Raw genomic sequence first — 27,375 nt, 5'->3', positions numbered from 1 at the left:
TGTAAAAGGCACCTGTGTCACTTCTGAGTATGCTGACCTCCTTGACAAGTCCTGTAACCCACAGAAGGACACTGATGATGTTCAAAGACATGTAAGGAAAAGAGGAAGACAACCAGACAGGTCACAAGTGCTTGCATGAAGCATTTATTTTTTAACACACAGCAAAGCCATACATTCTGAACTACCCTTCATACAGAACTCATGTTAGATAGATGGGAGCAGGATGTGGCAGCCAAATTAATGCCAGTTAAGAAAAAATAAATGTTTTTAGAATTTTAATGGAAACCAGGGATGATATGGGGACAATGAATCCCAGGCACCATATATTTTTTTCCTCTTTTAATATGCTATCTTTCTGCTAAGAAAAATTAAGAATGTCACTTGCTTTATGCTAAACACTTACTCACTTCATTGAGTAATTACAAATTTCAAAACCTGGAGGGCAGTTCTTTTATTGCCCTTCAGAGATATCTTACTTATCTAAACTGTGGCTACTTAATCATGTGTTAGTCCAAACTCCGTTTTAATCCCTAGCACCCCTGCTGGAGTTGTGGCTTATAAGAAACCAATCTTCTCCAGTCAGAAGCTTCTGTTTCAAATGTCAATAACTTTGATAGCTCTTCTTTTCTTCCCCCTACACTTTCTCAAGCAATGCCTAATTCCATCATCTTGAAGCCTTTCTTCTTATTAGGGAATTAAACTTGAATCTATTTTATCCCACATTGCTAGAGTAAGTTTAGGTGTCTTGGTGTTCCCCCACCTCCTGCAGAGACTCTGCAGCTAGTTTTCTCACTCATATTTCACCTAAGAAACCCAGGACTTTCAAGTCAGATTTCTATTCCTAGAGTCCAGTTTGCACAGTTTAAAAAAAAAACAACTGTCTCTTAAAAATGATCATGATTCTAGTAGCTTTAAGAAAACATTTTGTGTGTCATTTGTTGTGTTCAGTTTCTCACACTTTCGAAGACAGTGTGTTTTTTGATTAGTAATTTCTCCCAAACATCAAGATAACATTAATTATATTATTTAAATTGTAATTTCTTTCTTTGGCAGCAGAAAATTTTGAGGTAAGGGATGAAGTTAGTAGGAAAAGACTTTAGAACATAGTGATGCCCGAAATACTTAAAAAAAACAAATTATCTCAAACAAGGAGGTATTATTGAATTAATGTATGGTCTATGCATATGAGTAAATATACCTTCTAAAGCTGCTACAAATTCATATGGTAGTTATGCAATTTCTGATTTTGGCATATCAAAATGGTGCTAGCAAAGTAGGTATATAGTATTTTTAAATATCTCTAAAATGCTGAAAGCTCATATAAAAGAAATCAACTGTCAAACTGTTAACATAGGTCCAAGTTAAGAACTGAATGGAAAAAATATCAGAATGAACTAGCTATACCCATAGAAGACGGTCTTTTTTTTCCCTACAATGTACACAGATATGGTTGACCAGATTCCTTTTTATTTTTATTAAAAACATTTTTTTATGTTTATTTATTTTTGAGAGAGAGACAGAGCATGAGTCGGGGAGGGAGAGAGAGAGGGAGACACAGAATCTGAAACAGGCTCCAGGCTCTAAATGGTCAGCACAGAGCCTGACGCAGGGCTCAAACCCACAAGCCATGAGATCATGACCTGAGCAGAAGTCGGACGCTTAACTGACTGAGCCAACCAGGCACCCCGACCAAATTCCTTTTTAAAAAGAAAGATAATTTATTATATTTCCCTCCTTGGACCCTTCTCAAAGCTTCACCAGCACCACAAGTAAACATTAACATTTTCTTCTGAGAAGTTAAACATTCTTCTAGTACAAACTTACAGAAGGAAAAACTCATAATACAAATATTACTTTAGAGAATAAGGGTTTATTCATTGTTTGGTAGTTTTTGAAAATATATGTGTATTTCTAGTTTACAGTTTGCCAAATGAATGCAACTTTTGTATGTCTCTTGTTTGGAGTAAGGAAAATGTCTGGCCCGGGACTTACAACATTGATTGAAACGGCAAGCATTTCACTGCGATGTCAAAACAGGAAGAACTTATGGCATAATTAGCACTGATAGTAGAACAAGAAAATACTGGCTAGTCTTTCTGATGAAGAACTCTATTAAAGGACAATCTATATCAATTGTGATTTTAGGAGTGATGATGTACATCTGTTCATCACATTTTGCTGCTTGCATATTGCATTTCCTAAGCTCACTGATCCATGACAGTGTATAAAATTATTTTTATGAGGTCACAGACTTCAAATAAACATCCTTAAAAATAACACCTAGGAAATTACATTTACAAGATGCTTAAGAGTAGAGCAGTGATGTTTTCATAAGACATTCACAAGTGTGAACATAGTCTACACAAATGACCCTCTGTGTAGAGGATGCCTTCAAACTGAACTGATCATTTAAATCCATTAACACAGATGTAAGATTATACAGTGTGGCCAAGAGAAAGGAGTGCTGGCCTATGATTGATAGTAACTAATAACTTTATAAACTTGGGGAAAATCACCTGGCCTTTCTTCTTTTCTAAAATGAGGATGGCACATTGATCAGAATAATTTTGAAGATAAAATTAGATGTTACAGAATAAAAAGGGTTGAAAGGTTTAAAACTACAAAAGTTAACCTGTTGCTTGCTAACAAGTATATAAGTAATAAAAAGTTGAGCTGCTATTCCCAAACTAATCTGTAAGTTTTATGGCTTAGGATATTTCTGGGCTTAAATAGGCCCTGAATAAAAAACATTTATTATTTCCCTGAAGAAACATGGGGAAAGCTATTCACAGCACCATTTCCCTGGGAAAACAGGTAATGTAGGTTCCCAAGTGAGTTTTAGTTTTTACATGAAGCACTCTGATTAGCTGCTGCTCTACTAACACCAGACAGCAGGGAAATCTCCATTTACTCTGCAATGTAGACAGGTGCATATGTATGCTTGGAAGAGGATGTCTTTCTGTCCCTTAGTGGCTTCAGGAATCACTGGGATTTGCCCTATGAAGGCAGTGTATCCAAAGAGGTGAGAGGAGGGGGTGGCTAAAATTCCTCACACTGCTCTGCCTGGACTGCAAGGTGTTTCCACAGGGTTATGTCACTTTTTGTGGAAGGGATCAAAGAGCAGAAGCAGTGGAAGGGAGAAAACCAATAGAGAGTATGGAGAGGGCTGATATGGAAAGATTAAGAATACGACAAGAATATGGGGAGAGACTGGTTATAGGGCTGAGGGACAGAGAAGTAGTAGTCTTAACAGTAGTTTTCTGGGCTCTTCTCTCTCCTTCTGGGTATGAGCTTGGGGGAATCATGTATTTGTCTTCTTCCTATCTTCTAAGAACGGTTTTTGAAGATAGGAAGCAGACAAGGCAAAATGGGAAAGGTATTATCACTGCTACATGAATTTGGGGGCAGACTCAAACCTCACACTATGTTTCAGTGTGTACAGAGTTACTTGTAAGCTCTGTAAGGCTGCCAGCTTGCTAGCTCTCCACTGCCATAGTCAGGTCACTAGTGACTGTGGAAGAAACTCTCAGCCCATTTAGGCCACTCTGCATTTTGGCAGTTGCTTCAAGACAAAACATCTTATTTCTCAATGTTGTGTCCAATCTGAATGTCCAGTACTTTGAAAGGAGCAGAGTGGAGTTCCAATCAGTTTTAAGTCTATAAGGTAAATGAGAAGACAGGGACAAGGCAGACTCACAGAATGAAAGGAACTAGGAGAGGAGGCACACGTGTGGGTCTGCACCAAGGCTCTGCCACTTTTCACAGTTATTCAACCATCCTCTGCTTTATTTTCCCTACCTGAAAAATGGGTATGCAACATGTAAAGTTTTGAGATTTGCAGAAGGCTTAAAAGAAGATAATGTATATGAAATACTGAGGACACTGCCTGGCACATTGTAACAAACTCAATAATGATAACTATTATCAAGACCAAAATTGAATTTTTTCTTTTCTTATCATTAGACTGATCGTTACTGTCATTTTTAAACCAAGATCAGCTAACTACAAGTGTTTTCAAAAGTATATGTAAAGGTTTCTTTTAAGAATTTCAGATAGGGATTCATAGCATTTTATTGTCGTAGATTTTTTTTTTTTTTTCGTTTTAAATGGGGGATGGTAAATTATTTACCAAGTAGGTTCAGAAGCTGAAGGCTGGGGGAAAAAAAGCAACTCTGAACCTAAATTTAAACTAAGAGTGTTGAACTATGTTTAAAGACCTCTAAGTTATGAATATATTTGGAAAGTACAGATTTTCTCATGTGATAATTATTTTGGTTATCCAGAAAAAAATAAATGCTTGCAATTGCAAAATTTGCAAATTCGTGGAAGGATGAACATTTTTTCCCCCAGAATGTAAATATTATCTCAGTTTGAAGACAAGAAGACAAACAGAAAACAACAGATGCTTTCATTCAACAGTACCTATAGAGTGGCCACTATGAATCAGGCACATATGAATCCAGTCAAAGCCTCACCAAGTACTTCCAAAAACAAGCTATCCAGATGTCCTAGTACAGGCGGTAGCAAGGTCTAGATTATGGAAATATGGAAGGTTGCTGTGAGAGGGGAATCCAACTGGGGAGTGGGAAATACTTTGATAAAGGCTTAAGGAAGTGTCAGCCACAAAGCCCTGGCAGCTTCGGAAAAGGGCACTTACCCACTGCTACTAAAATTCCTCTTTTCCTCAGTGCAGGGTCTCATGCATAGCAGGCCTTCCATGTCTGGCCTCAAACTCTACTTCTGCCTCTCAGCCATGCCGTCTACTCTTTGAAAAGGCCATGGAGCAGCTGGGCAGAGATGGGCAGCCTCTGATTGGGAGAGGATCCTCACTTAAAGAACTGGACTGCAGTGGCTGTTGTCAGGACAGTGCAAAGTGTGGCTGAGTCCTTGTGTCAGGCTTATGTGGACAACTTGGTAAAACGCACATTCCTTTAGCCCCACGGAACAAAATCCTGGGCATGCCTGAAGTACAGGTGCTTACAGCTGAGACTTGTTTTTATTTTTTTTTCCTTCACTTTTTAGACATAGGATTAAAATAAAGCATAAAGTAATAGCAGCAGGGTTAAACCCTTGTTTTTTGGTGTGCTGTACCTAATGCATGATTTACCCCTTTGGCCATATTTTTAGAAGGGGCAGAATTCACACTGGCCTTTGAAAGTAACGTTTTTAACAGGTCTTTTTTTTTTTTTTTTTAAGTATTTTTGCTGTTTGTACTTAAGTCTTGGGTTCCAATGAGAAGGTACAGGTAAACTACAAATAATCCTGTTCTTGAAAATGACTAAACAGCACTCACACACAGTCAAATGGGTTGGGTGCAGGGTCTGGCCCAATCAGGTATTAGCCATGAAACTTGGGCAAGTCTCTTTATCTCTCAGTTGCTCTGTTTCTAAATCCCTCGGACATAGAATACCTTCTTTCTAAATTGAAGATTTAATGAAGTTTTTAGGTGTAAAGCCCTGAGTAGAGCCTAGAGGCGCTCAATAAATTCCTGGAACCCCACAAACCTTATCCAAATGCACCACCAATCTCATCCCTTCCACCATGGCAGTCTATAATCCTTTCTCAAACATTCTCTAAGGCTCTCTTTCCTTTATTGATAATGCCTGTCTCCTTACTCAGCTATAGAAGTGAAGTCCACCTTTTAAGATTCAGTCCAAATGATACCTCTCTTCTGGTCTTCTCTCCTAGTCCTCCTGATCCTAGTTAGCACATACTTCTCCCACGATGCAGGTAAGGCTGAACCATAATTACATGCTTGTCTGTCATGCTGGCTAGACTGTGTGAAGTGTAGTCATTCTCACATCCTCAGCACTTAGCTTCGTGCGTGGCACGTAATAACCGGTCAAACCATAAATATACACATATGTAATTTTTCTGAATGCCTGGATAGAATGGATTCACGTGTGGAAGGCTGAACAAGGGAATATACGTCCTTTAGGGAGGCAATGGGCCTGGGAGAATTGTGTGGTGGTCCTAACGTTCCTTCCCCAACCCCCTCTACAGTGCTAGGCTGGACACTGAAGGATAAAGGCTTCTAAGGTGCAGTCGGTTTCTGCGCTTTGGGACACGGCTCCGCAGGGCACCGGCAGGGGGCGGCGTTGCCACGCATCTGGATGCTCCGCGGGTAACCGTCCTCTCCCCGCCCCCACCCCCTCACCGAGGGCGCGCAGCTTGGGCGAGTAGGACCGAGCTCCCACAAATCTCGCGGGGCGGACTGTTCTTCCTCCCATGCCAGGCGCCCGAGACTGTGCAGGGTCCAGGGAGAGCCTTCATCTTCTCCAGCATGTTCCCCTTTGCCCTACCTCAGTCTCCCGCAGTCTTTCCATGAAGTAGTTAGTTTGGAAAGAGAGTGCGGCCGGAATAGATGGCCGCAAGAAAGGAAGCTTTCTAGCAAACTCGGTGGTGAGCGCGTGTGGGAGTAACCATTACACTACTTTCGCACTGCCAAAGTGACTGAAGCAGGTTCGAAAAACTCATCTTTTAGACTCGACCTGTCACATTTTGTGGAAAACTAGACAATTTCACATTGACATCTGTATTCACTTTAGAAAGGCAAACCTTAGCTTGGGACGAACGCGCTTCGCTTCCTCTGTCCGCGGGAGAACGCGCCGCGGTGCTTCCGGGCGCGCGCAGCAGCTCTTCGCGCGACACAGCGGCGGCGCGCTCTCCGCGCTGCACCCCGGGCCCGCGCCGTCCTCGGCTTTTGGCCGCTCGCCCGCCCAGCCGCCCGACCCGCCGGGTCGTCCGCTCGGTGACGCGCGCTGGCCCACGCCGCGCTCCCGGCCGCCCGGAGCGGCTCGTGCGCACGAGTTGGACGCAACCTCGCGGCTCCGCCCCCGCGTCTCCTCGGGCTTGCCCGGAGCTCCCAGGCACTTCCCGAGGTTTCGAGAATCGAAACACAGTTAGCAAGCCCTTCCCCTCACTCGCGGAGACTGATTTGCATGGACGAGTGGGCTCAATAGTTCACACCGAGACAGTGTTTCTTGATTAAAAAAAACGGTCTAGCTTTATACCGATACACTGTTTAAGCGGGAGGTCGTGAGGAACCTCTGGAGCCCCATTATTAAGCTATAAGGACGCGCTGAATCAGAGAATTTTATGTTTGGCGACTTTCTGCACTTGCGTGATTTTACTCGTGATTCAGTTTTTAGGGCCACTTACAACTCTTGAGGCATTTTCAGGGTCTTCCCGTTGAGGAAAAAAGAATAGAGAGGCTTAGGCGCGAAAGACCGTCTCTAAGTTAAGTATATGTACAAATACACGGACATATACATGTACGTACAAATAGCTACCGGCCTCGCGCTCTACGGACTTCTTGGCTCGCCGCGCCGCTCAGCCAGTCTCGGTCCGCAGGGCGGGCGGGGGCGGCACCCTATGCAGATGAAGAGGGTGTGGCGAGCGCGCAGCGCCTGGGCCCCGGAAGCGCAGAAAGGCCTGGTATAAAAAAAGTAGTGAAGACATTTCCCCGCACAACTGCTAAAGCTCCAGAGACAGTAGCGTGTGCGGCGGCGACGGCGGCAGCTGGAGCCGCCACCTCCGGGACCACCGCAGCTGAGGCGACAGCGGCGCGGGCGGGGGCGAGGGGCGGGAGTGGCCAGCGCAGGCGGCGGGGTCTAGGAAGGACTAAGTGGCTCGCCGCTGCCGGGAGCGCACTCGCTGCTCCTAGAAGTGTTGCCGCCTCGCGGTTCCTCGCTCGCTGCGCTCCTCGAAGGGGCGGCCGCCTCCAGGTGACACAGACGGGACTCCCGCTTGCACTTTCCAGATGCATCAGAGATACTTTTGGTGCGGGGCTTCTCTGCGGGGCGCGGCGCGCGGCTGGGGACCGCGGGAGTCTGGGGAGGGAGAGTCTCCCAGAAGCCCTCGAGCCTACGGAGGGACCGGGGAGGGGGCGCGCTTTTTCCTTTTTGGGCCCCTGTCCGGTGCCGCGAGTCCTCACCGCCCTCCTTCCCCCTTTTGGCTTTTAGGACTGACCAGGGCCAAGTGGCGTTCGGAGGGCACTTCATGGCGGAAGGCGAAGCGTACTTTGCCATGGCCGAGGACGAGCTGACCGGCGGCGCTTACATCCCCCTGGGCGGCGACTTCGGCGGCGGTGGCGGCGGCGACTTCGGCGGGCACTGCTTGGACTATTGCGAAAGCCCCACGGCGCACTGCAACGTGCTAAACTGGGAGCAAGTGCAGCGGCTGGACGGCATCCTGAGCGAGACCATCCCGATCCACGGGCGCGGCAACTTCCCGACGCTCGAGCTGCAGCCGAGCCTGATCGTGAAGGTGGTGCGGCGGCGCCTGGCCGAGAAGCGCATCGGCGTCCGCGACGTGCGCCTCAACGGCTCGGCCGCCAGCCACGTTCTGCACCAGGACAGCGGCCTGGGCTACAAGGACCTGGACCTCATCTTCTGCGCCGACCTGCGCGGGGAAGAGGAGTTCCAGACTGTGAAGGACGTCGTGCTGGACTGCCTGTTGGACTTCTTACCCGAAGGGGTGAACAAAGAGAAGATCACACCACTCACCCTCAAGGTAAAGCCACCCGAACTGGGTTTGGGTCCTTGCCCGGACCGGGCTGGGGTGCGGCGGGCAGAGGGGCGTCCGTTTGATGCCACAGACCCGCGGCCGTGACGGGTTTGGGCATGCTTCTATATTTGTTTTGTTTTGTTTTGTTTTGTTTTGTTTTGTTTTGTTTTTAATGAGTAAACTAAGGTGCATGGATGATATTGAATGTTTTAGTTCACTTGGTTCTTCAGCGCCACTACTCTTCTGCTTCCTCCTCTGTTCTCCCTTCTCTTCCTTATTTTTTTTTTTTTTAACTCTGGGCTTTCCTTGCTTCAGTCTTGTCCAGAGTAGATTGATTAAGTGAAAGAATGAAATGATATGTCACTTTTTTGAGTCATTTTACGATCTAGTCTTTGGGGAAAGAGCAGTCTGAAGCAGAATGGAGTCAGTGGGCTTATTGGTGTATTGGAAAATGTGATGAGATTTCCCAGCTGCATGAGGCTGACTCGGTGTGTGAAGGATATGTGTGGTGCTTCTCCTGGTCGGTTCACGTGTGAGGGATATTGTGGGAACCCCCCCACCCCCACGCTTTGGTTCAAAGCGTGTTTTATACAGTTAAAATTGCATGAGGAATTAGCCTCCCAGAATGTCCTAATTTAGTTCATATTGGGTTTCAGAGTACCCCTGGAGGGACAAGGTTCTGGTCGCATCAGTTTCCTTAGGGGAAGTACAACTGGGTTGACTAGGGACAAGGGTGAGGGGCAGACCAACCTTCCACTGTATGCCCTTCTGTCTTTCGAGTATTGTGTGGATGTTGTGTGAATATTGTATCTATAAGACCATTTTCAAAAAATAACATTTCAGAAGTCAGACATGACAACAGAACCTCTTAGTACTGTGCTACGTCTGCCAAAAGCCTCAAACTATTACTTCTAGTTTCTTTCCCAGACGGTAAAACCACTCGTTAAATGCGTTTTTTTCTGCTTTCAGAGGACTGTTTAAGCCTGTAGGTAGTGTTTTGCTGAAACTTGACAAAACAAAAGGGAAGGAGCAAAATAATTTTCAACTGTGAAGAAGATGTATTTATCTACTTATTATTTTTTCTAGGTCTTCTCATCTTGTTTTATCTTTTAAATTGTAGGAAGCTTATGTGCAGAAAATGGTTAAAGTGTGCAATGACTCTGACCGATGGAGTCTTATATCCTTGTCAAACAACAGTGGCAAAAATGTGGAACTGAAATTTGTGGATTCCCTCCGGAGGCAGTTTGAATTTAGTGTAGATTCTTTTCAAATCAAATTAGACTCTCTTCTCCTCTTTTATGAATGTTCAGAGAACCCAATGACTGAAACATTTCACCCCACAATAATTGGTGAGAGCGTCTATGGTGATTTCCATGAAGCCTTTGATCATCTTTGTAACAAGATCATTGCCACCCGGAATCCAGAGGAAATCAGAGGGGGCGGCCTGCTTAAGTACTGCAATCTATTAGTGAGGGGCTTTAGGCCTGCCTCTGATGAAATCAAGACCCTTCAGAGGTATATGTGTTCCAGGTTTTTCATCGACTTCTCAGACATTGGAGAGCAGCAAAGAAAACTGGAGTCCTATCTGCAGAACCACTTCGTGGGATTGGAAGACCGCAAGTATGACTATCTCATGACCCTTCATGGAGTGGTGAATGAGAGTACAGTGTGCCTGATGGGACATGAAAGAAGACAGACTTTAAACCTTATCACTATGCTGGCTATCCGGGTGCTAGCTGACCAAAATGTCATCCCTAATGTGGCTAATGTCACTTGCTATTACCAGCCAGCCCCCTATGTAGCAGATGCCAACTTTAGCAATTACTACATCGCCCAGGTCCAGCCAGTATTCACGTGCCAGCAACAGACATACTCCACTTGGCTACCCTGCAATTAAGAATCATTTAAAAGTGTCCTGTGGGGAAGCTGTTTCAGACAAGATAGGGAAAATAAATTCACAAATAAAAAGGCTGAGTGACGCAGCCCTGATTAAAGATGTGTTTTGTGCAATGATGATCTGCTCCTGGTTTTAAGCTTGGCAAAGCTTGTGGATCTCTTCATAAATATGGGAGCTTGATCTCAAAACCACCCTCCTCACCCACCAACCCTCTCACCTGTTCCTCCTACCCAATTGGATTCTATCTTGAAACAAAAAGACCTGTCATTAAAAGCAACCAGGTTCTCTTAAAATGACAAGGGAAAAAAAATGCTTGATGACAATATGGGTTTGCAGTACCTGCTCCCATAGCTTTGCCATAGGGGGAAAAAATGGAGAGTTTCTTATAGCATGGAATTCACAAAAGGGAAAATGCAGAGGAAAAAAAGGTCTTACCCCAACCTAGTTTTCAATTCAGCAGTTCAGATAGTAACAATAATGGAAGAAGAAAGGGTACTCCAACGTTGGGATTACTATCTGAGACTTTTAGCAAGTGCTTTCTGTGGAACCATTCTATTACGCTAACAGAAACAGCTTGCTCCTAATGAACAGTAGTAGGTTGGTGCAGCTCTCATAACAAACAGCAGAACTTACGATGACACAATCCATTATTTCCAGCTGCATGCATAGCTTGCATTTTTAAAATGTGAAAATGCAAGCAAAAACAGCTGTGACAAAGAAAGTATGCTCAAGGACCAAAGATTTAACAGATAAAAATACCCAAGTAGAAGAGATATAGTAGAATATATAAAGAGTTACTATATTTGTTATACACCAATAAACATCAAAGTGCCTGTTGCCTTCTGAAAATTTGAAGTGGAAAAATTTTATGGTTTAATGATTATTTTATTTTATCAGGGACTCAAGAAGAAAATAAAACAACATATAAGCTTGTGAATGGTGGAGGAAATGCCCTATTTTTTTCTTGGCAAATACTTGTATAAAGTTAACGTTGGTGTGATATTATCATAGGTACATGTGTATGTATGTGTATATTATGTGTCTATATATATATATACATCATATATGTATATATATATATATATACACACAGTACATTGACTATGGTCTAGAATAATGTAGCAAATAGAAAATGTTTAAATACTGTGTGCTTTTATGTTTTCAACAGGATGACATGAGACGTGGGCATATTGCAGTGATGAATTAAAACCCACATCTAGAAAATTAAAGCAAATGAAGGAGGAAAACAAGTAATATATTTGATAGGAAGAGCAGAGAGTATACATTTTTAGTGAGTGTGTTTTTGTTTTTTTTTTTTCCTTTTATTGTGAGCCATAGAATTCTACAAATGGGAGAATATTTGTTTGGCAGAGCACTCTTTTTGTACTGAACTGCCATTTTGACAGTAGGAACCCTTTTATTTTGTGTAATACTTGCATGCCTCCATGGTGTATAATCCAGTGGATCATGGATCAGTGATAGTCCATTTAAATCCCTGACTGCTAATAAAATTTCTGGTGATCTGAACACTACTTTATTAATATTTAAATGAATTTTTTAATGAATGCATTCTGCATTCCAGGACCACTAGAATTTAGTAAATGTGAAATCATCCTTTTTAAAGAGTATTTGCACAATTGCTTAAAATTTATATATGAGATATATATTATATATGAAATTTTATAAATTCATGCCAATATGAAACATCTTTGATCTGGTTATCACACTGCATTTAAATATTTAGTACTGTACTTAAAATTCAGTCACTTTGCATTGAATCAGATCCAACTTTATTATCTCTTTCCCAAGAGACCAGTTAAACCTTTGTGAAATGAACTGGCATCCCTATTTCAGTTCAGTGACAGCTAATCCTAAAACCATTCTTTCCCCCACCTCTTAATTCCTCTGGATACTGGTCTCTGAAAATGTGTTTGTTAAAAACAAAGCTAACACATGCAAACCTTTCCTTTGTGTTGTGAAACAACCGCACAATTCCTCTCAACTCTAGTGGATGACTGCTTACTATGACAATTCCTCTGAAGAACCTACCATATTTTTGTCATCAAGTTCAAGAGGGATTGGGGAAGAAAATAGCATCATCCTATTGGCAGTGTCATTTGTTTGCTATCTAAGCATCACTCATGTTCAATTTTAGGTTAATCCATCTGAAACTACCTTTTGCACATCTTTCTTTGAAGCCTTAAGAGGAACTTGATGGGTCTGCTGTAGCAGCTTCCCTGTGAATTCTGTCTGAGCTGTAACAGCTACTGCACTGCCACTCACTGTTTCCTAGGGAACTCTTTCTTCTCCCATGTTGGCTCAGTCTCCCTCACTCCAGCCCTGGGTTTGAGAATTAATTTTGAATTTCCAGGCAATATTATTCCATTTGCAGATCAAGCCTGATACTTAACTGTCAGAAGCCAGAGCTCTCCGCCTGCTTACCTGTTTTGGATTTTCTATAAGAAAACGAAGGGAATATTCGGGAACATAGGAGCAGATGGTTATCTGTCTACTTCCTTCTTATCCTAACTATTGAGAAGTGAATCGTCCACTATATGAAAAAGAATCTGGAGATCTCTGGCTCTGCCATAGAAACAGTCTGCTGTTAATTTATGACACAGATTTCTTATTTGGAGGGGCCTTATTTGAAAATACTTTCCATTTATTTTCTGAAATATTTATGTCCTTCTCTTGCTTTACTCCAGGGTTGGTAGCATAGTTGGAAGTGCCAACACCTGCCATTCAGATAGAATAGGCTGTGCTCAAGACAACCTTCAGCAGTTACTTTAAAACTTAGATAATTTATTTCTCTTTTGTATGTACTATAGTCTTGTGCATATGTAGTTGAACAAAACAGTGGAATAGATGTCTCTCTTTGTGGATGTGTAACCTAAGAGTTTGAATGTCTGGTGAGAGAGAGCCGTGTGTATAGGTCAGAGAAAAGAACAGCTCTCAACTCCTGATTAGTGCCTGTGATTTGCTTGCTTTTGTGTTTATCTGGCCTAGTGTGCTGTTAACTTTAAAACAGGAAGAAGTCTTGTCTTCTGGAGGCTCTTCTCACCTGTCCAGTTTGGCATGTCAGAGAAAATTTAACCTGTGACAGTGCCCTTTTAAAAAGTTGACTGGATTTGCAGTAAATCTGGTTGCCTCAAGAAGTCCTACATCAAGATGGACTTTTCCCTTCCTGACGTGGGGTCAGGTATCTGCTCACTTTGGTAGTGGGTGGACTATTTTAACGTGGCTCCAAATGATGCAAGGATGGAAGAATATCTGTGACCCAAGCCACGGAGGAAATGCAAAGAAAAGCAAACATACTGTTTTTGTCATCCCTTTCTGTTAGCGTATTGTTGATTGCTTCACTGTGCATAAAGTTGTTTTCAAAACAGTGCTTGTCAAATAAATATTGTGAACTATTTTGTAAATGAAATGTATTATGTTGAAAGCTGTCAGCAGTTCAAAAATAAGCTTTTTTTGTTGTTTGAAGACAACGTGTGTTAGATGAAACCAAAAAGTAAAAAAAAAAAAAATTACATATAGCACCTATTTGAATATATTCTTTCTTTAAGATTTCTTATAGCATAGCCTTTTCAGTGCCAAGAAAGAATCTCTGTAATATTTTGTTGTAATAATGGCTTGCTAACAAAATATATGGTTAAAAGTACAAAGGTGGAAGATGTCAAGGTAATTTGGCAAAATTTGCTGCAAATCCTTTTGCAGAATGGAGGAGGCTCTGCCCGCTGGCTGTCTCTCTCTCCGACCTCTACAACCATTGCCTGCTCTGAGATGTCCTATTGCAGCAAACTGCACCTTGGGTCACCCTTTGGAATATTTTGACTTTAGACTGTGTCACAGGCAGAAAAGGAGTTGATGGAGAATGGACTCTTAAAAACTGACATGTTTGAATCAGTGCTAGAGGGAACAGATTGTGAATTTTGTTTACAGCATCCAATATTTGGATTTTTTTTTCTTGTAAATAAAAAGAAGTTATTTTTTTCTATTGGTTTGTGTCTTTTGTCTTCAGTGTCTGTGCTGGCTAAAGACCATGTCCTCTGAATAGGAACTCGATTCCATGAGAAAAGACAAGGCAATATTGGGAGAAGACTAGCCCTCAGCAAATTTTTGGTTAGAGCACACATTAAAATGTTCAGCTTTCAGCCAACCTATCTCTGACTGGCTCAGTTAGCTCCAAAAGAGTCTAGCTAATATGTGCATTTTTTTTTCCCCTGGGTATGAACTTAGCAATGTTAAGCAGCCGCAAAAGTCAGACCTATTTGCCACCAACAGTAGAGACTCATGGATCTGGACTACGGGGCTCTAATAGGCTTTAGTGGGCCTTGGTTTTCATGAGTAGCCCAAGTGGTGCAATTCAGTCATCAGTCGTTGTATATAATTTGAGCCTCTATAGTATTATTCAGACTTCACATTGGGAGAAGGGGAATAAGTATTGGAAGCTGGTAATTGGAATGAGAAGTGGAAGAAAAGCATTCTCATAGGTTACACTTTGCGTGTGTGCAAGTTTTGGGTGCAAATAAACTGCCCTTTTGACTAGCGTTTAACATAATCTCACCTATTCGGATGACCAGGGGCATACATTAATTTATTAATTTTTTTTCTTTGTGTAATTTTGGAGACTTTCTCAATACTAGTAGCAATGATAATTTGGTAAGCTTTGGCTATTACAGGACATATTGTGGTTTTAAAACCACTTAAAGTCCCGATGTTGGATAGAATGCATACTTGACACTACATCTATGAAAGAGACCCTCCATATTAAAAGCCAGCTTCCCTCACATATACATCATAAAAAATACAAGGTGGTTATTTGGTTTGATAATGGAATTTGTGTGTTACTCGCTTCTTCCTTTGTTGCAACCTCTTCATCCTTCTATAACTAGTCCCTCACATGTCTGTGGCCATCATATAATTCTTTCTAAGCAAAGGTTGAATAAAGACAGTATATGTTAACCTTCTTCTAGACTTAGATACACCCTGCTATTTCTAGTTGAATTACCAGGCTGCACCTAGCTAACCCACCCTTTCTTTCCTTAGGAAGCTCATTACCTAACCATTCTACTCATTTAAGGAAAAAGAAAAATACCCAAAAAAAGCAAAAAACAAGGAAATTAAAATCAGCCCTTAAATATAAAGTAAAATAAGTGCTAAAATCATCAAATACTTCAGAAATTTAGCTAATTGCCTTTTTAGAACCAAATTTGAAAGAAATGATATGAATGTCCTTCAGTCTAATGGCAAATACATTCAGGTAGGAAAGGAAGAAGAGAAATGATTTCAAAATGACAGTAGCCTTCACCTATCAAAGCCCAGTTCTTGGCTTCTAATGCCATGCTCCAAAAAAAAAAAAGGAACCAGATCTCCTTGGATGAATGGCTGAATCTAGAGATAGAGCAAAGAAGATACCAGAAGAAGCTGGAGAATCCATCTTGTAGTTCCAAAAAGCAATGATCTGCTAAAATAAAATAAAAAAGTTAAAAACCACAACGATGCGGAGCATGTCAAAACAGCACAAGAGCCAACTGAAAAAGTTTCAGTGGCCCAAGCTGGAACAATTACAGCAACAAAATAAGTAGTATTGGATTATAACCCAAAGTATAAAATATCCATGTGTTCACACAGAAATAGAATTGAATGGATAAATGGGGCAAAGAGACAAACTTCCAGTGCAGAATTCCAAATAATCTATGTAGATACTGCCCCCTCAAGGAGATGGAGCTTAAATCCCTACCTCTTAAGTGTGGGCTGTGCATAGTGACTTCCTTCCAAAGTGTACAGTACGGAAAAGGATGAAAAAAGTAACTGTGCTTTGATGTGATGAAAATGGCACTTCATCTCTGTGGTCTTCTCAAAACCCATAATCTCTGTCTTATCATGAGAAAAGCATCAGACAAATATAAATTGAGGGGTATCCTATAAAATATCAGACTAGTACTCCTTAAATCATCAAAACAAGGAAAAATCTGAAAACTGCCAAAGTCAAGAGGAGACTAAGGAGGCATGGCCAATAAATGTAACGTGGTATCCTGCAGAGGATCCTGGAACAGAAAAGGACATTAGGTAAAACCTGAAGAAATTTTAATATAGCATTATTGAAATAATATTTCAATATCAGTTTGTTATGACAGATGTATCCTAGAACATTAACAATGGGGAAAGTGGGTTTTGGAAATGGGGGACTGTCTGTACTATCTTCACAAATTGTATATCTAAAACTGTTTTCAAAAGTTTATTAAAAAATGAAGACTGAGTGACCCTTCCTTGCTATTTCTTGGGAAGTGACCTTATTTGTAAAAATAATGGTGAATAGTGAATTTTTTTTTTTTAATGTCTTCTGCACTTACATTATTAGGAGAGCATGTGAAGGAGTGAAAATAAAATGATGTGTTTTACTTCAAAGTTTTAGAGAAACTTTACCTACTAGTTTTACAGAAAAGAAAGAAGGTTTAAGACAGCTGAGTTATAGGCTGTGTTTTCCTGCAGAATAATAGGAGGAATTCATATTACCTTAGAGTTTTAAGGAAGGGCAATACTAAATATAACAACAAACCATTGTGCAGATGTGTATAAACACGGAGTTCTAAAATGAGCAAGGACTCAACTTTCACAGCCTAAATATATAGAAGACCCTGAAAAGTTGTTTAGCAACTCTTGGCAAAGGAGTAAATGATATATATTTTTTAATGCTAGGCTCCAGAGGCTAATGTTTAGTGGAGTGTGGAAATGAATTATTATTTAATGTAAATAACCACTTCCAAAATTTATCTGCTTACCTAAGCTTCTCTTCCAGCCTATCAGGTTTTCTTAAAGTACAGGGACACCTGTTCTTTTATTTGCTTTCTCAACTCAATCACTGGCATTAGAAATAGTTTAAAAAGTCTTAAAAAGTAGACCTTTAGTAATTAAAAAATTACTAATTCCAGCTTAGTAGTTTATGAAGTTAGGACAAAGCCTGTGCTTTCTTGCCTAGGGATGTGGAGCATCCTGAGTAGGAATTTATGAGTATGGGGCTAAGTTATTTCTAACCTCCATAATGGAAAGTTCCCTTCAGGATCCCCTTCTGAAACTATTGATTTTCCAGCACAGTGTGTACTTATCAGTAATGCCAAGATTTTGTGGCATCATCTGGCCATGTCATTAGAAAACAGCTGAAACCCTATTCTTTTATTTATTTTTTTTCTTTTTCTTTTAGCAAAATTCAACATAACAAACTACACTAGGCACCACGGATAATGCCATTCTATGCATTAATATCATATTGCATATGTTCTGGAGTTTCTTCCTCTATATCTTTTTAAATAAGGTCAAGAAGAACATAGTTCATGTTTTTAATTTTAAAGGGGAATGATTAAAAATGATTAAAATATCTTTTTTTAGGACTTCAATTATCAGAGAAAAGAAGAGAAACAAATTCAATCAGATTCAAGACCTAACAGCTGAAAATAGAGTTGCCAGATTTTGTAAATAAAAAATACAGGATGTGTAGTTAAATTTGAAAATCAGGTAAGCAATGAAAAAAAAAAAAAATTCAGTATAAGTTAGTGTTCCATGCAGTATTTTACCTGTGTTTATCTGAAATTCAAATTTCACTGGGAGTCCTGTATTTTGTCAGGCAACCCTATAACCTATATAGAATTACAAAATAAGTCTGAAAAAGATTTTTACTACAATTTGAGTCAAGGACAATTTATAACTTAATATCTAACTTTAGGTACCTGTAAACACTGCATTCCCATAGACTACCCATAGCAGCAAACCCTTTGAGACATGGTTCATTCATTAAATATTTGCTGAATGCCTTTTATGTATTTAGCCTTGTGCTGGATTCTGAGACCCAAAAAGAAGTGAAAGACCTGGTCCATTGCCCTTTAGAAGGCTAGATTCCACTTGTAAGTAGAACTTACTTGCTGAAAATTAATTTTTCAGCCACCCTGGGGTTAATTACTCACAAGGCTTAGCTCTGCATGGAGCACCATAAAGAGCCCTGTGGACTAATGGGGAGTCTAGATAAAGGTTAATAGTCCTTGAAATGTGCCTTCTTGGGAGCTCTCCGAAGCAGAACTCCCTACAGGTAGCCCTGTATAGACAGGAACTGGCTATTTGCTTGTTTTGCAGCAAAGAGCAAGTGTAGATGTTTTGCAGTTTCTGCTGAGTGAAGCACAAATTCTCCCTTAAGTTCTGGACACTTGCATTCTCTTTTCAAAACCCCTGCAAAAATCTTTAGGACTTAAGTAGAATACACCTTGAAATTTTATTGCCTATAATCCTGTTTGCTGCAGCACATTAAAATTCCCTTGAATGTTTCTTATGTAACCGCTTCTGGTTAACTGTCATCTTGAAGTTATTACAATTTAGTTTTTCCTGCTTTTTCCAGAGCTGTGAAAGTCCCTTTCTCCTATACTTGAAATGCACCAAATGCACCTCGTACCCCAGACTTTATCCCCTCCCCATTTGTATAAAACCAGTTGTGTTGTCATTCTGAGTGCTTATTTATTCAGAGTAGAGCTATTACTTAAAGAGCATTTATAATGGTCACTGTTTATGTGTTCCCCTAGACTGCATGGGGTAGGAGAAATCTGTAGCTTTCACCATTATCAAAACATTTAATAAATACTTTCTCATGCCTTTGGCTTGATACTCTATGAAGATTTACAAAGAGTTATACAAAACTGGCTTCTTTTCACTGGCATATTTAACTGAAAAGTGACACAGGGATATGAGCAAGCAAACAAAACACAAAGCAGCAGTGAAATTAAGAAATTTGCCAAAGTATGAGTGGCCAAGCTCATTTCCACATTAGAGCATCTGCTGATTGTTCCATCTCCTTGGAAATGTCTTCCTCCAGATTTTTACATCACATTATTTTTATTATTACTATTATTATTATTAATTTTGTTGTTGAAATGTTACTTCTTCAGATTTTCCCTGATCTTGCTACTTAAAATAGAATTTCCCTCCAACATTTTTACCAAATTATTCTATAGAGCCTTTATGCTGATTTTAGATGTATATTCCCATTATGCTTGTCACTACCTGAAATTGTAGTATAAATTAATTGTAATTTATTTGTCACCACAGAAAGAAATTCCATAAAGGTGAAGACTTCATCTAATACTACTGTGTTCTTTGTGTCTGAAATAGTGCCGCCTTCATAGGAAGTACTTGTTAAATTTGTATGAGTGAATAAATGAATGAGTCCCATTTGGTTCAGGATGAGAGAGAGCTCGAGTGAAATCTCTAATTGGAAAGTGTTAAAAAAGTTGTAAAAAGAGTGAAGAGTAATCAGGAGCACTGTTAGAATAAGAGAAGGATCTCAGAGATGGTCTGTTCGTTGAAAGAGCATAGAGGAGGACCCAGGTGGAGAAATCCCCATCTTGAAGCAATTTATGAACACTAAACAGTAGGAGAGAGAGAAGGTCTCCTGGGGATGTTTAGGGCAGGAGTGTTCAAACCTCTTCTTGGTTCCTGAGTTTGAGCAACTGAAAACGATGGGCTGGCTGGGGCCTACAATATGTGCGGCACAGGCAATTAAGGACAAGAGTAATAGGAAGGCCATCTTGTAGTGCCAATGGGTCTGTTGTCTTTGTTCCAAACCAAACCTAGCAGTCTTGTAAATCGAAGACTACAGTTGTCCTGGGTAATGACTGCACTCTTTTTTACCATCTGCTGCATCTTAGAAGTAAGGAATCCCTGAGACAAGTTTTCAGGATGGTGGGCACAAAGACTGAGGTCTGTCTCATATTCTGAGTAAGGGTAAGGGGCCGTGAGGTGGGAAATTTGCTATTCGAAGAAGGCAAATGTATAAAAGGCAGTCTGTTTATCAGCCTTTTCTAAAAACAGACAATCAGCATTTCCACTGGCATCCTTAGCTGGTCAAGCCTCACAGAACAAACAGTCTTGCCCTGGGGCATGATACCTGCTGTGATCATTTGTTGATTTTTCAGGAGTGTCCCAATTTCAGAGTGCTTCCCTGTTGTTACAAATGGTCACAAGAAGGCTTCAGATTTTAGGTGTCATTTTATAAATACTCAACAAGTTAGCTATCTGGTATAATAAGGATCTTGGACTTCAAAAAATCATTTAAAAGTTAGTTTGAAACCTGAATTATTGAATACATTAAAACTGACTTGATTTCTCTGGATCCTGTCCTAAGTCTCAGCATACTTAAGCCATGGTGATTCTCATGAAGAGGCAGGTTGGGAGGGAGGTTGATCAAGAAAAGTGAAACAGTATGATATATTTCGTAAAAAGTACTGAGCAATTCTGAAAAAGCTCTCATGATAAAGAAGGTAGATTGGGGGCTTCTGATACAGCTTGGAGTTTTAAGAGCCACTTGCGGAAATCTATAAAAGAGGGACATAGAAAGAAATACCTTTTCCTCATTTCTGAAAAAGGACCAGAGTATATGCATACAAGGAGAAGTCCTCACCCCCCCCCCCCCCCCCCCCCCCCCCACTGCTCCATCTTTTCAGGCCACCTAGAAGAAGGGACCTGGTATTTGTTCTTACTTTGGATCAGGATGCTTAGCACTTTACATGCACAGTCCTCCTTAATCGCCAAACACAATAATGGTAGCTGTTATTTTCCACACTTTACCGAGTAGGGAATGGAATCCAGGAGGGACGAAGGCCTAGCCATCCAGCTGGAAAGGAGCAGAGGGAGGATTCCAAGGCAAGTCTTGAACTTTGAGTTCTTTGCTTTCTTCTTCTAATCTTCTTCCCACACTCTCCACATCTCACCCTTAGCTGTGAATTGTCAGTGCTGCTGCTTCTCCCAATCCTCTATACTTAAGAGCAGGAGGAAGCATAAGCTAAGATGTGTGACCCTGAAGAGAAAGAGTGATTATAGGATGTGAATAGTTCCCTAAAACAGGCCTTCCTTATAATGTGTAATATTGGTAGTACACATTCAATTTGATAAGCTAATTATATTTTCCATTTAATCATCACAATTAGGTAAAAAGGGTATTATGATTATCTCATATTTAAGCTAAGAAAATGAGACCTAGAGAGATGGAGCTTGCACGGAAGACATAAAGGCCTTTGGAACTCATTCAGTGATTACACAGAGGGAGAGTCTGTTTCTGCCTGAGACACACAAGGCAAATTGATCTTCAGGTCCTTCTACAACCCTATCCTTTCAACCATCTTTCCAAAATGCAGGTGCATCACAGCAACACAGCAGGTAGAAGGTTCAGGAAGAGGATCAGAGCTTTTCTTATAGGATGAGATCATGTAAATTGCCTATTGTGAGTGGATTACCTTACAAAAAATAAGCATGATTTAAATTTTTAGTTGGCAGTCAGAACTCAGTAAACTACTTCATTGCTGTCAAAGCTGTTTTCTGTATGTCCTATTACAGAGAATAGGCCACTTAATCTTTAAAAAGTGATCAATTAGCCTGGCTTACGTCACTTCTTACTGACAATGCATGCTACCAGCTGGCTGCTGTTGAATTTTTTTTTTTTTTTTTGAAGAAAACATTTGAAAGGAAAGGTAAAGAGTGTAATGAGATGTGCTAACCTCTTACAAAACTCTGAATATCAACTTTCTGTAACTCCTCAAATGTTCATTAGCCTTCTTGTGCTCTAAGCTTATCACACCTGTTTAGTTATGCCACCCAAAGCATGTTCCTTAGCATTTTTCTCCTCATTTTTGGCTTCTGCTTAATGATGTCATACACCTTTCTCAATATACAATGTCAACAAGATTCTTTGTTTCTTGGTAAATACTTTAGGGTCATTGTGGGGGGTGGCAGGGGGTGGGGGAGGGCAAGATCAGATCTGTGGACCTGATCCTAGTTCTGTGCTGGTGCTAATTGATAGATTTCTAAAATGTTACTTAAGGGAATATACATACCTAAGTTCCATCCCATTTGTGGCAATTTTTATTTAGTCAGCCTCAAGTTAGACAAGAACGTATATAATTTTTATAAAGTATTTCTGATGCACAGCTCTGCTCAGAACCCCTGCTTTGCAGATGCTAATACAGTAAAACTTTGGCTTACGAGTAACTTGTTCTGTGAGTGTTCTGCAAGATGAGCAAACATTTCTAATAAATTTTAACTTGATAAACGAGCGACATTTTGCAATATGAGTAGTACGTGATGCGGAACATCACATGATCACAACTGAGCCAGGGGTTCTTAAAATACGCCTTGGATTACAAGCATGTTTCTGGAATGAACTATGCTCACAAACCAAGGTTTTACTGTAGTGCCAAATCTATGTCACTTAACGTAGGCCCTCTAGAAAGAGAATCTGAAGTAGTGATTATATAATGGATTATTTGCCAGATATAATCACAAGATATGAACAAGTGTAATTCATTGAAACACAGTATGTCACCATGCTGGCGACTGACTGCATCACTGAGTGCCATAGAGCAATGCAAAAGGTGATTCAGCAGGCATGTTCAATCAGCAGCAGAGAATTCTCCATAAAGTTTGCAAGGAAGCACTGTACCTTGAAGTAGTACACAAGATAAAGGAAAGGGAGTTTATCTGCCTGGTTTCTCCCTATCTCCCTTTTTCCAGTAGTCAAGGTTCATTCCTTGGGGAACTACCTCTTTACATTTCCAGTTGCCTTATCTGGCTCCTAAGTGGCTGTGTAGGAGAACAGGTCTCATGTCCTACAGAGTGGCACTTCATTCAATTCCTCAGCAACAAGTGAGGTGCTGACTCAGAAAGAGAGGAAGAAGGTGGTCAAGGTTTGCATCCTACAATGCAATGTTGTCACTGGAGTTAAGGAAGAGACCACTGAGGGGTTATTTCAGCATATCAAGACGATTGAGTTGAATTTAAAGAGGGAATGGAAAATTGGGAGGATGGCAGCCTCACAAAAAGTATTGAGAAAGGAATGATTGGTGTTGAATATTGTTGATTGGCAATTGACATCTTTTCCCATCTTTCTGTATTTCCCCCTGTATCCCAGGAATTGGAAGACCAGACTCCCTTGCAGGTAGGGGTCTGGCTGCAGTACAGGTTTTGCCAGTAGGAGGCACTTGCATGAGACATTGTAGAGAGGCCTTTTCTTATGTCACTCTGGTGCCATCAAGAATGTTCCTGTAGGTGAGCTGTAGTTTTTTCAAGCTCTAGATTAAAGGTATAGTGGTGTGAGCCCAGTGGGGTCGTCTGACTTCTCCTTCAGCACTTCTAAAGATTTTGTAAGCACCTTCTTTCAGCATCTGAACCCTTTTTGATGGAAATATCTGTTTCCTGCAATGCAGTCAGGCAGAAGCACCGAGAGCAAAGTAGGCTTTGTAGGAGCCTGGTGCGCTGAGCCTCATGTTCTCCTCCTCATTTTCATCTGTCATCAGCCCAGGAATGGGAAGAGTCAGCAGCAGCAAGACTTTATGGTTGAAGAAAACATAGGGGCACCTAGGTGGCTCAGTGGGTTAAGTGTCTGACTTCAGCTCAGGTCATGATCTTATGGTCTGTAAGTTCAAGCCCCGTGTCAGCCTGTGTGCTGACAGCTCAGACCCTGAAGCCTGCTTCAGATTCTGTCTCCCTCTCTCTCTTCCCCTCCCTGCTCATGCTCTTTTTCTCTCTCTCTCAAAAATAAATGTTAAAAAATTTAAAAAAAAAAAAAAGAAAGAAAGAGCACAGGATTTGGGGTCAAACCTTCAGGTTTGAATTGTGGTCCCACCACCTACATCTTGTTTAACTTTAGACAAGGTATTTAACCCCTTTAGATTTTCCTTTCTTTAATGTAAAAATGGGCTAATACTAAATATCTGTTAATAATTTAGACCATTGCTATACAGACTTAAGGAGACAATGGATATCAAAGTTCTTTTAGCAGCTATACTGTTTTAAATATGAAAACTTTAGAGCATCACTGCTTCAAGTAATGCATGTTGTATGTTGTCACCAGGACTGGAATAAACTTGCCCAGTCACAGAAGCAAGAGCAATTTGTTCACCATTATTTCCCTAGTTCCTAATACAGAAGTTGGCTTACGGCAGGTGCTTGATAAATATTTATGGAATGAATGAATGATAGATACCTGGCAGCTTATATTGAGACTGTGATCTGCAGGTGGGAAAGTGAGAGTGGATCAATGTTTGGTCTCACTCATGACCTGCCAGCACTTCACACTGTAGGGCTGGTATAAAGCTTTTAAGGGACTCAGTGGTCAGCTCCTGTCCCCTTTTGGTTGGTGATCTAATAAAGTATTTGGGAGTTTTAAGTGCATTTTCCTCAATAGATGTTTGAAGCAGTCCTCAATATATAAAGTTTTCTTAGCAAATCTTACTAATGCAATGGAAATCTAATTGTTAGGAACAAGTAGAGAAAGTAAGAATGTATACCTCTTTTTCTCTCTTGTCTGTCTCATAAAGTGGTACCATGTAGATCTTTCCATATAGCAAGATCGCCCATGGAGCTTCTCACAGAACCTGCTTTCCTTGAAAATCTATATTTCTAACAGGCTCTGTGGGTGATTTTGAGGCCTGGAGAAGTTTGGGAACTACTGATATGGTGGTTTTAAACATTTTGTCTAGTGAGAAAACATTTTTACATGATCACAAATGTATTATTCTATGACAGTTTCACAAAACAAATTTGAAGCTTACTACTAGAAATGTTATTTTTTATTCTATTTAATACTGGTAAAATTTTGGTTGTCACCCACCAAATGGATTCCATAAGTCATGTGCATAACCACCTATATATAGTTTGAAAAACATTGGCATAAAACATTACAACTAGAATTAAGAACTGTGGCTTCTTTTTAATTGAAATATAGTTGATAGATACTACACTAGTTTCAGGTGTATGATGTAGTGATTTGACAACTCTATACAATAAGCTATGCTAACCATAAGTATAGTTAACATTTGTCACCATACAATGTTATTACAATATTATTGACTATATCCCCCATGTTGTACTTTTCATCCCTTTGACTTTGTTTTATAAATGGAAGTTTGTACCTCTTAATCCCCATCATCTATTTTGCCCATTCCCACACCCCAATCCCCTCTGGCAACCACCAGTTTATTCTCTATATTTATGATTCTATTTGTGTTGTTTGGTTGTTCATTTGTTTTTTTAGATTCCACATATAAATGAAATCATACGGTATTTGTCTCTCTGACTTTTTTTTTTTCTTGAGAGAGAGAAAGGGCGCAGGTGAGTGAAGGGCAGAGAGAGGGAGAATCCCATGAGGGGTAAATAGAGAAGCGGGGCTTATCCAAAGTGGGGCTCGTGTTCACCTGAAGTAGGGCTTGAGCTCCCTTGAAGTGGGGCTCAAGCTTACAAACTGAAATCATTACCTGAGCTGAAGTCGAATGCTTAACTGACTGAGCCATCCAGGCACTCCTCTCTATCTGACTTATTTAACTTAGCATAATACTGTCTAGGTCTATCCATATTGTTGCAAATGGCAAGATGTCATTTTTCATGGCTGAGTAATATTCCATTGGGTGTATAAATTGTGTGTGTGTCTGTCTGTGTGTGTGTGTGTATTTATATATCACATCTTCTTTATCCATTCGTCTGTTGATGGACACTTAGGTTACTTCCATATCTGGACTATTGTAAATAACACTGAAATAAACATAGGGGCACATATATCAGTAAATACCCAATAGTGGAATTACTGGACCATATGGTATTTCTATTTTTAAGTTTTTGAGGAAGCCTCATACTGTTTTCCACAGTGTTTGCACCAATTTACATTTTCTGCCAATAGTGCATAGGAGTTCCCTTTTTCCCACATCCTCACCAATACTTTGGATATCTTTTTCATATTAGCCATTCTGATAGGTATCAGATGATATCTCATTGTGGTTTTGATTTGCATTTCTCTGATGATTACTGATGTTGAGCATCTTTTCGTGTGCCTGTTGGCCATTTGTATGCCTTCTTTGGAAAAAAATGTCTGTTTGGGTCCCCTGCTCATTTTTAATTGGACTAGTTTTTGGTGTTAAGTTGTATGAGTTCTCTATATATTTTGGATATTAACCCCTTATTAGATCTATCAGTTGCAAATGTCTTCTCCCTTTCAGCAGGTTGCCTTTTTGTTTTTTTTATGGTTTTTTTCCACTGTGCAAAAGCTTTTTATTGTGGTGTAGTTTTAGTTTAATTTTGCTTTGTTTACCTTGACTAAAAATTTTGCTAAGACCAATGTCCGAGAGATTACTGCCTATATTTTCTTTTAGGAGTTTCATGGTTTCAGGTCATGTTTAGATCTTTAATCTGTTTTAAGTTTATTTCTGTTCTTGGTGTAAAAAATAGTCCAGTTTCCTTATTTTGCTATCCAGTTAGTTTTCCTAGCACAATTTATTGAGGAGACTATCTTTTCCTCATTATATATTTTTGCCTCTTTTGTCATAGATTAATTAACCATATAAGCATGGGTTTATTTATTGACACTCTATCCTGTTCCATGATATATGTGTCTATTTGTGTGCCTATACCATACTGTTTTGATTACTATAGCTTTGTAGTATATCTTGAAATTTGGGATTGTGATACCTCCAGCTTTGTTCTTTTTTTCATTATGGCTTTGCCTATTCAAGGTCTTTTGTGGCTCCATACAAATTTTAGGTTAATTATTTTAGTTCTGTGAAGAATACTATTGGTATCTTGATAGGGATTGCATTGACTCTGTAGATTACTCTGGGCATTGTGACATTTTGGCAATATTAATTCTTCCAATCCATGAGCATGGCATATCTTTTTATTTGTGTCATCTTTAATTTCTTTCAACAGCGTCTTATAGTTTTCAAAGTGTAAGGTTTTCACCTCCTTGGTTATATCAGTTCTTAGGTATTGTAATCTTTTGGTACAATAATAGTTGGGATTGTTAATTTTTTTTTTTTCAGTTACTTCATTATTAGTGTAGAAATGTAACATATTTTTGTGTATTAGTTTTTGTATCCTGCAACTTTACTGAACTCATTTATTAGTTCTAATAGGTTTTTGGTGGAGTTTCTAGGGTTTTCTATGTAGTA

The 27,375-nt window shown here is 40.2% G+C and overlaps 1 protein-coding gene and 1 long non-coding RNA gene across 5 annotated transcripts in view; one reads left to right on the top strand and one right to left on the bottom strand.

The window, feature by feature from the left end:
* The window catches only part of LOC131514487 (uncharacterized), a 268,581-nt gene extending 261,151 nt beyond the window's left edge, over positions 1-7,430 (bottom strand). For all 3 annotated transcript variants that reach the window (XR_009263094.1, XR_009263092.1, XR_009263093.1), the window contains exon 1: positions 6,559-7,430. This is a non-coding gene — a long non-coding RNA (uncharacterized LOC131514487). The remainder of the gene's footprint in view (positions 1-6,558) is intronic.
* Positions 7,431-7,480: 50 nt separating this feature from the next.
* On the top strand, positions 7,481-14,402 carry TENT5A (terminal nucleotidyltransferase 5A). Of its 2 annotated transcripts, none has more exons than XM_058734549.1 (3): positions 7,481-7,782; positions 7,965-8,514; positions 9,629-14,402. In XM_058734549.1, exons 1-3 carry the CDS (start codon positions 7,763-7,765, stop codon positions 10,403-10,405), a joined length of 1,347 nt encoding a protein of 448 aa, XP_058590532.1. In that variant the 5' UTR covers positions 7,481-7,762; the 3' UTR covers positions 10,406-14,402. The 2 variants fall into 2 exon arrangements, with proteins under 2 accessions (XP_058590532.1, XP_058590533.1); XM_058734550.1 differs by having other exon boundaries at positions 7,482-7,727.
* Positions 14,403-27,375: the final 12,973 nt, after the last annotated feature.

This window comes from Neofelis nebulosa, chromosome 6, assembly GCF_028018385.1.
Source record: "Neofelis nebulosa isolate mNeoNeb1 chromosome 6, mNeoNeb1.pri, whole genome shotgun sequence".
NCBI classification, from domain to species: Eukaryota; Metazoa; Chordata; class Mammalia; order Carnivora; family Felidae; genus Neofelis; species Neofelis nebulosa.
The sequence above is the reverse complement of the archived record's forward strand: the minus strand, read 5'-3'. Positions and strand labels throughout refer to the sequence as shown.

What these genes read in the sequence shown, in the direction of transcription:
- TENT5A (XM_058734549.1), top strand. Translation starts at nt 7,763, where the DNA reads ATGCATCAGAGATACTTTTG. An exon ending in ATGCATCAGAGATACTTTTG is followed by an intron (nt 7,783 to 7,964) that starts GTGCGGGGCTTC and finishes TTTGGCTTTTAG; the next exon opens with GACTGACCAGGGCCAAGTGG. An exon ending in TCACACCACTCACCCTCAAG is followed by an intron (nt 8,515 to 9,628) that starts GTAAAGCCACCC and finishes TTTAAATTGTAG; the next exon opens with GAAGCTTATGTGCAGAAAAT.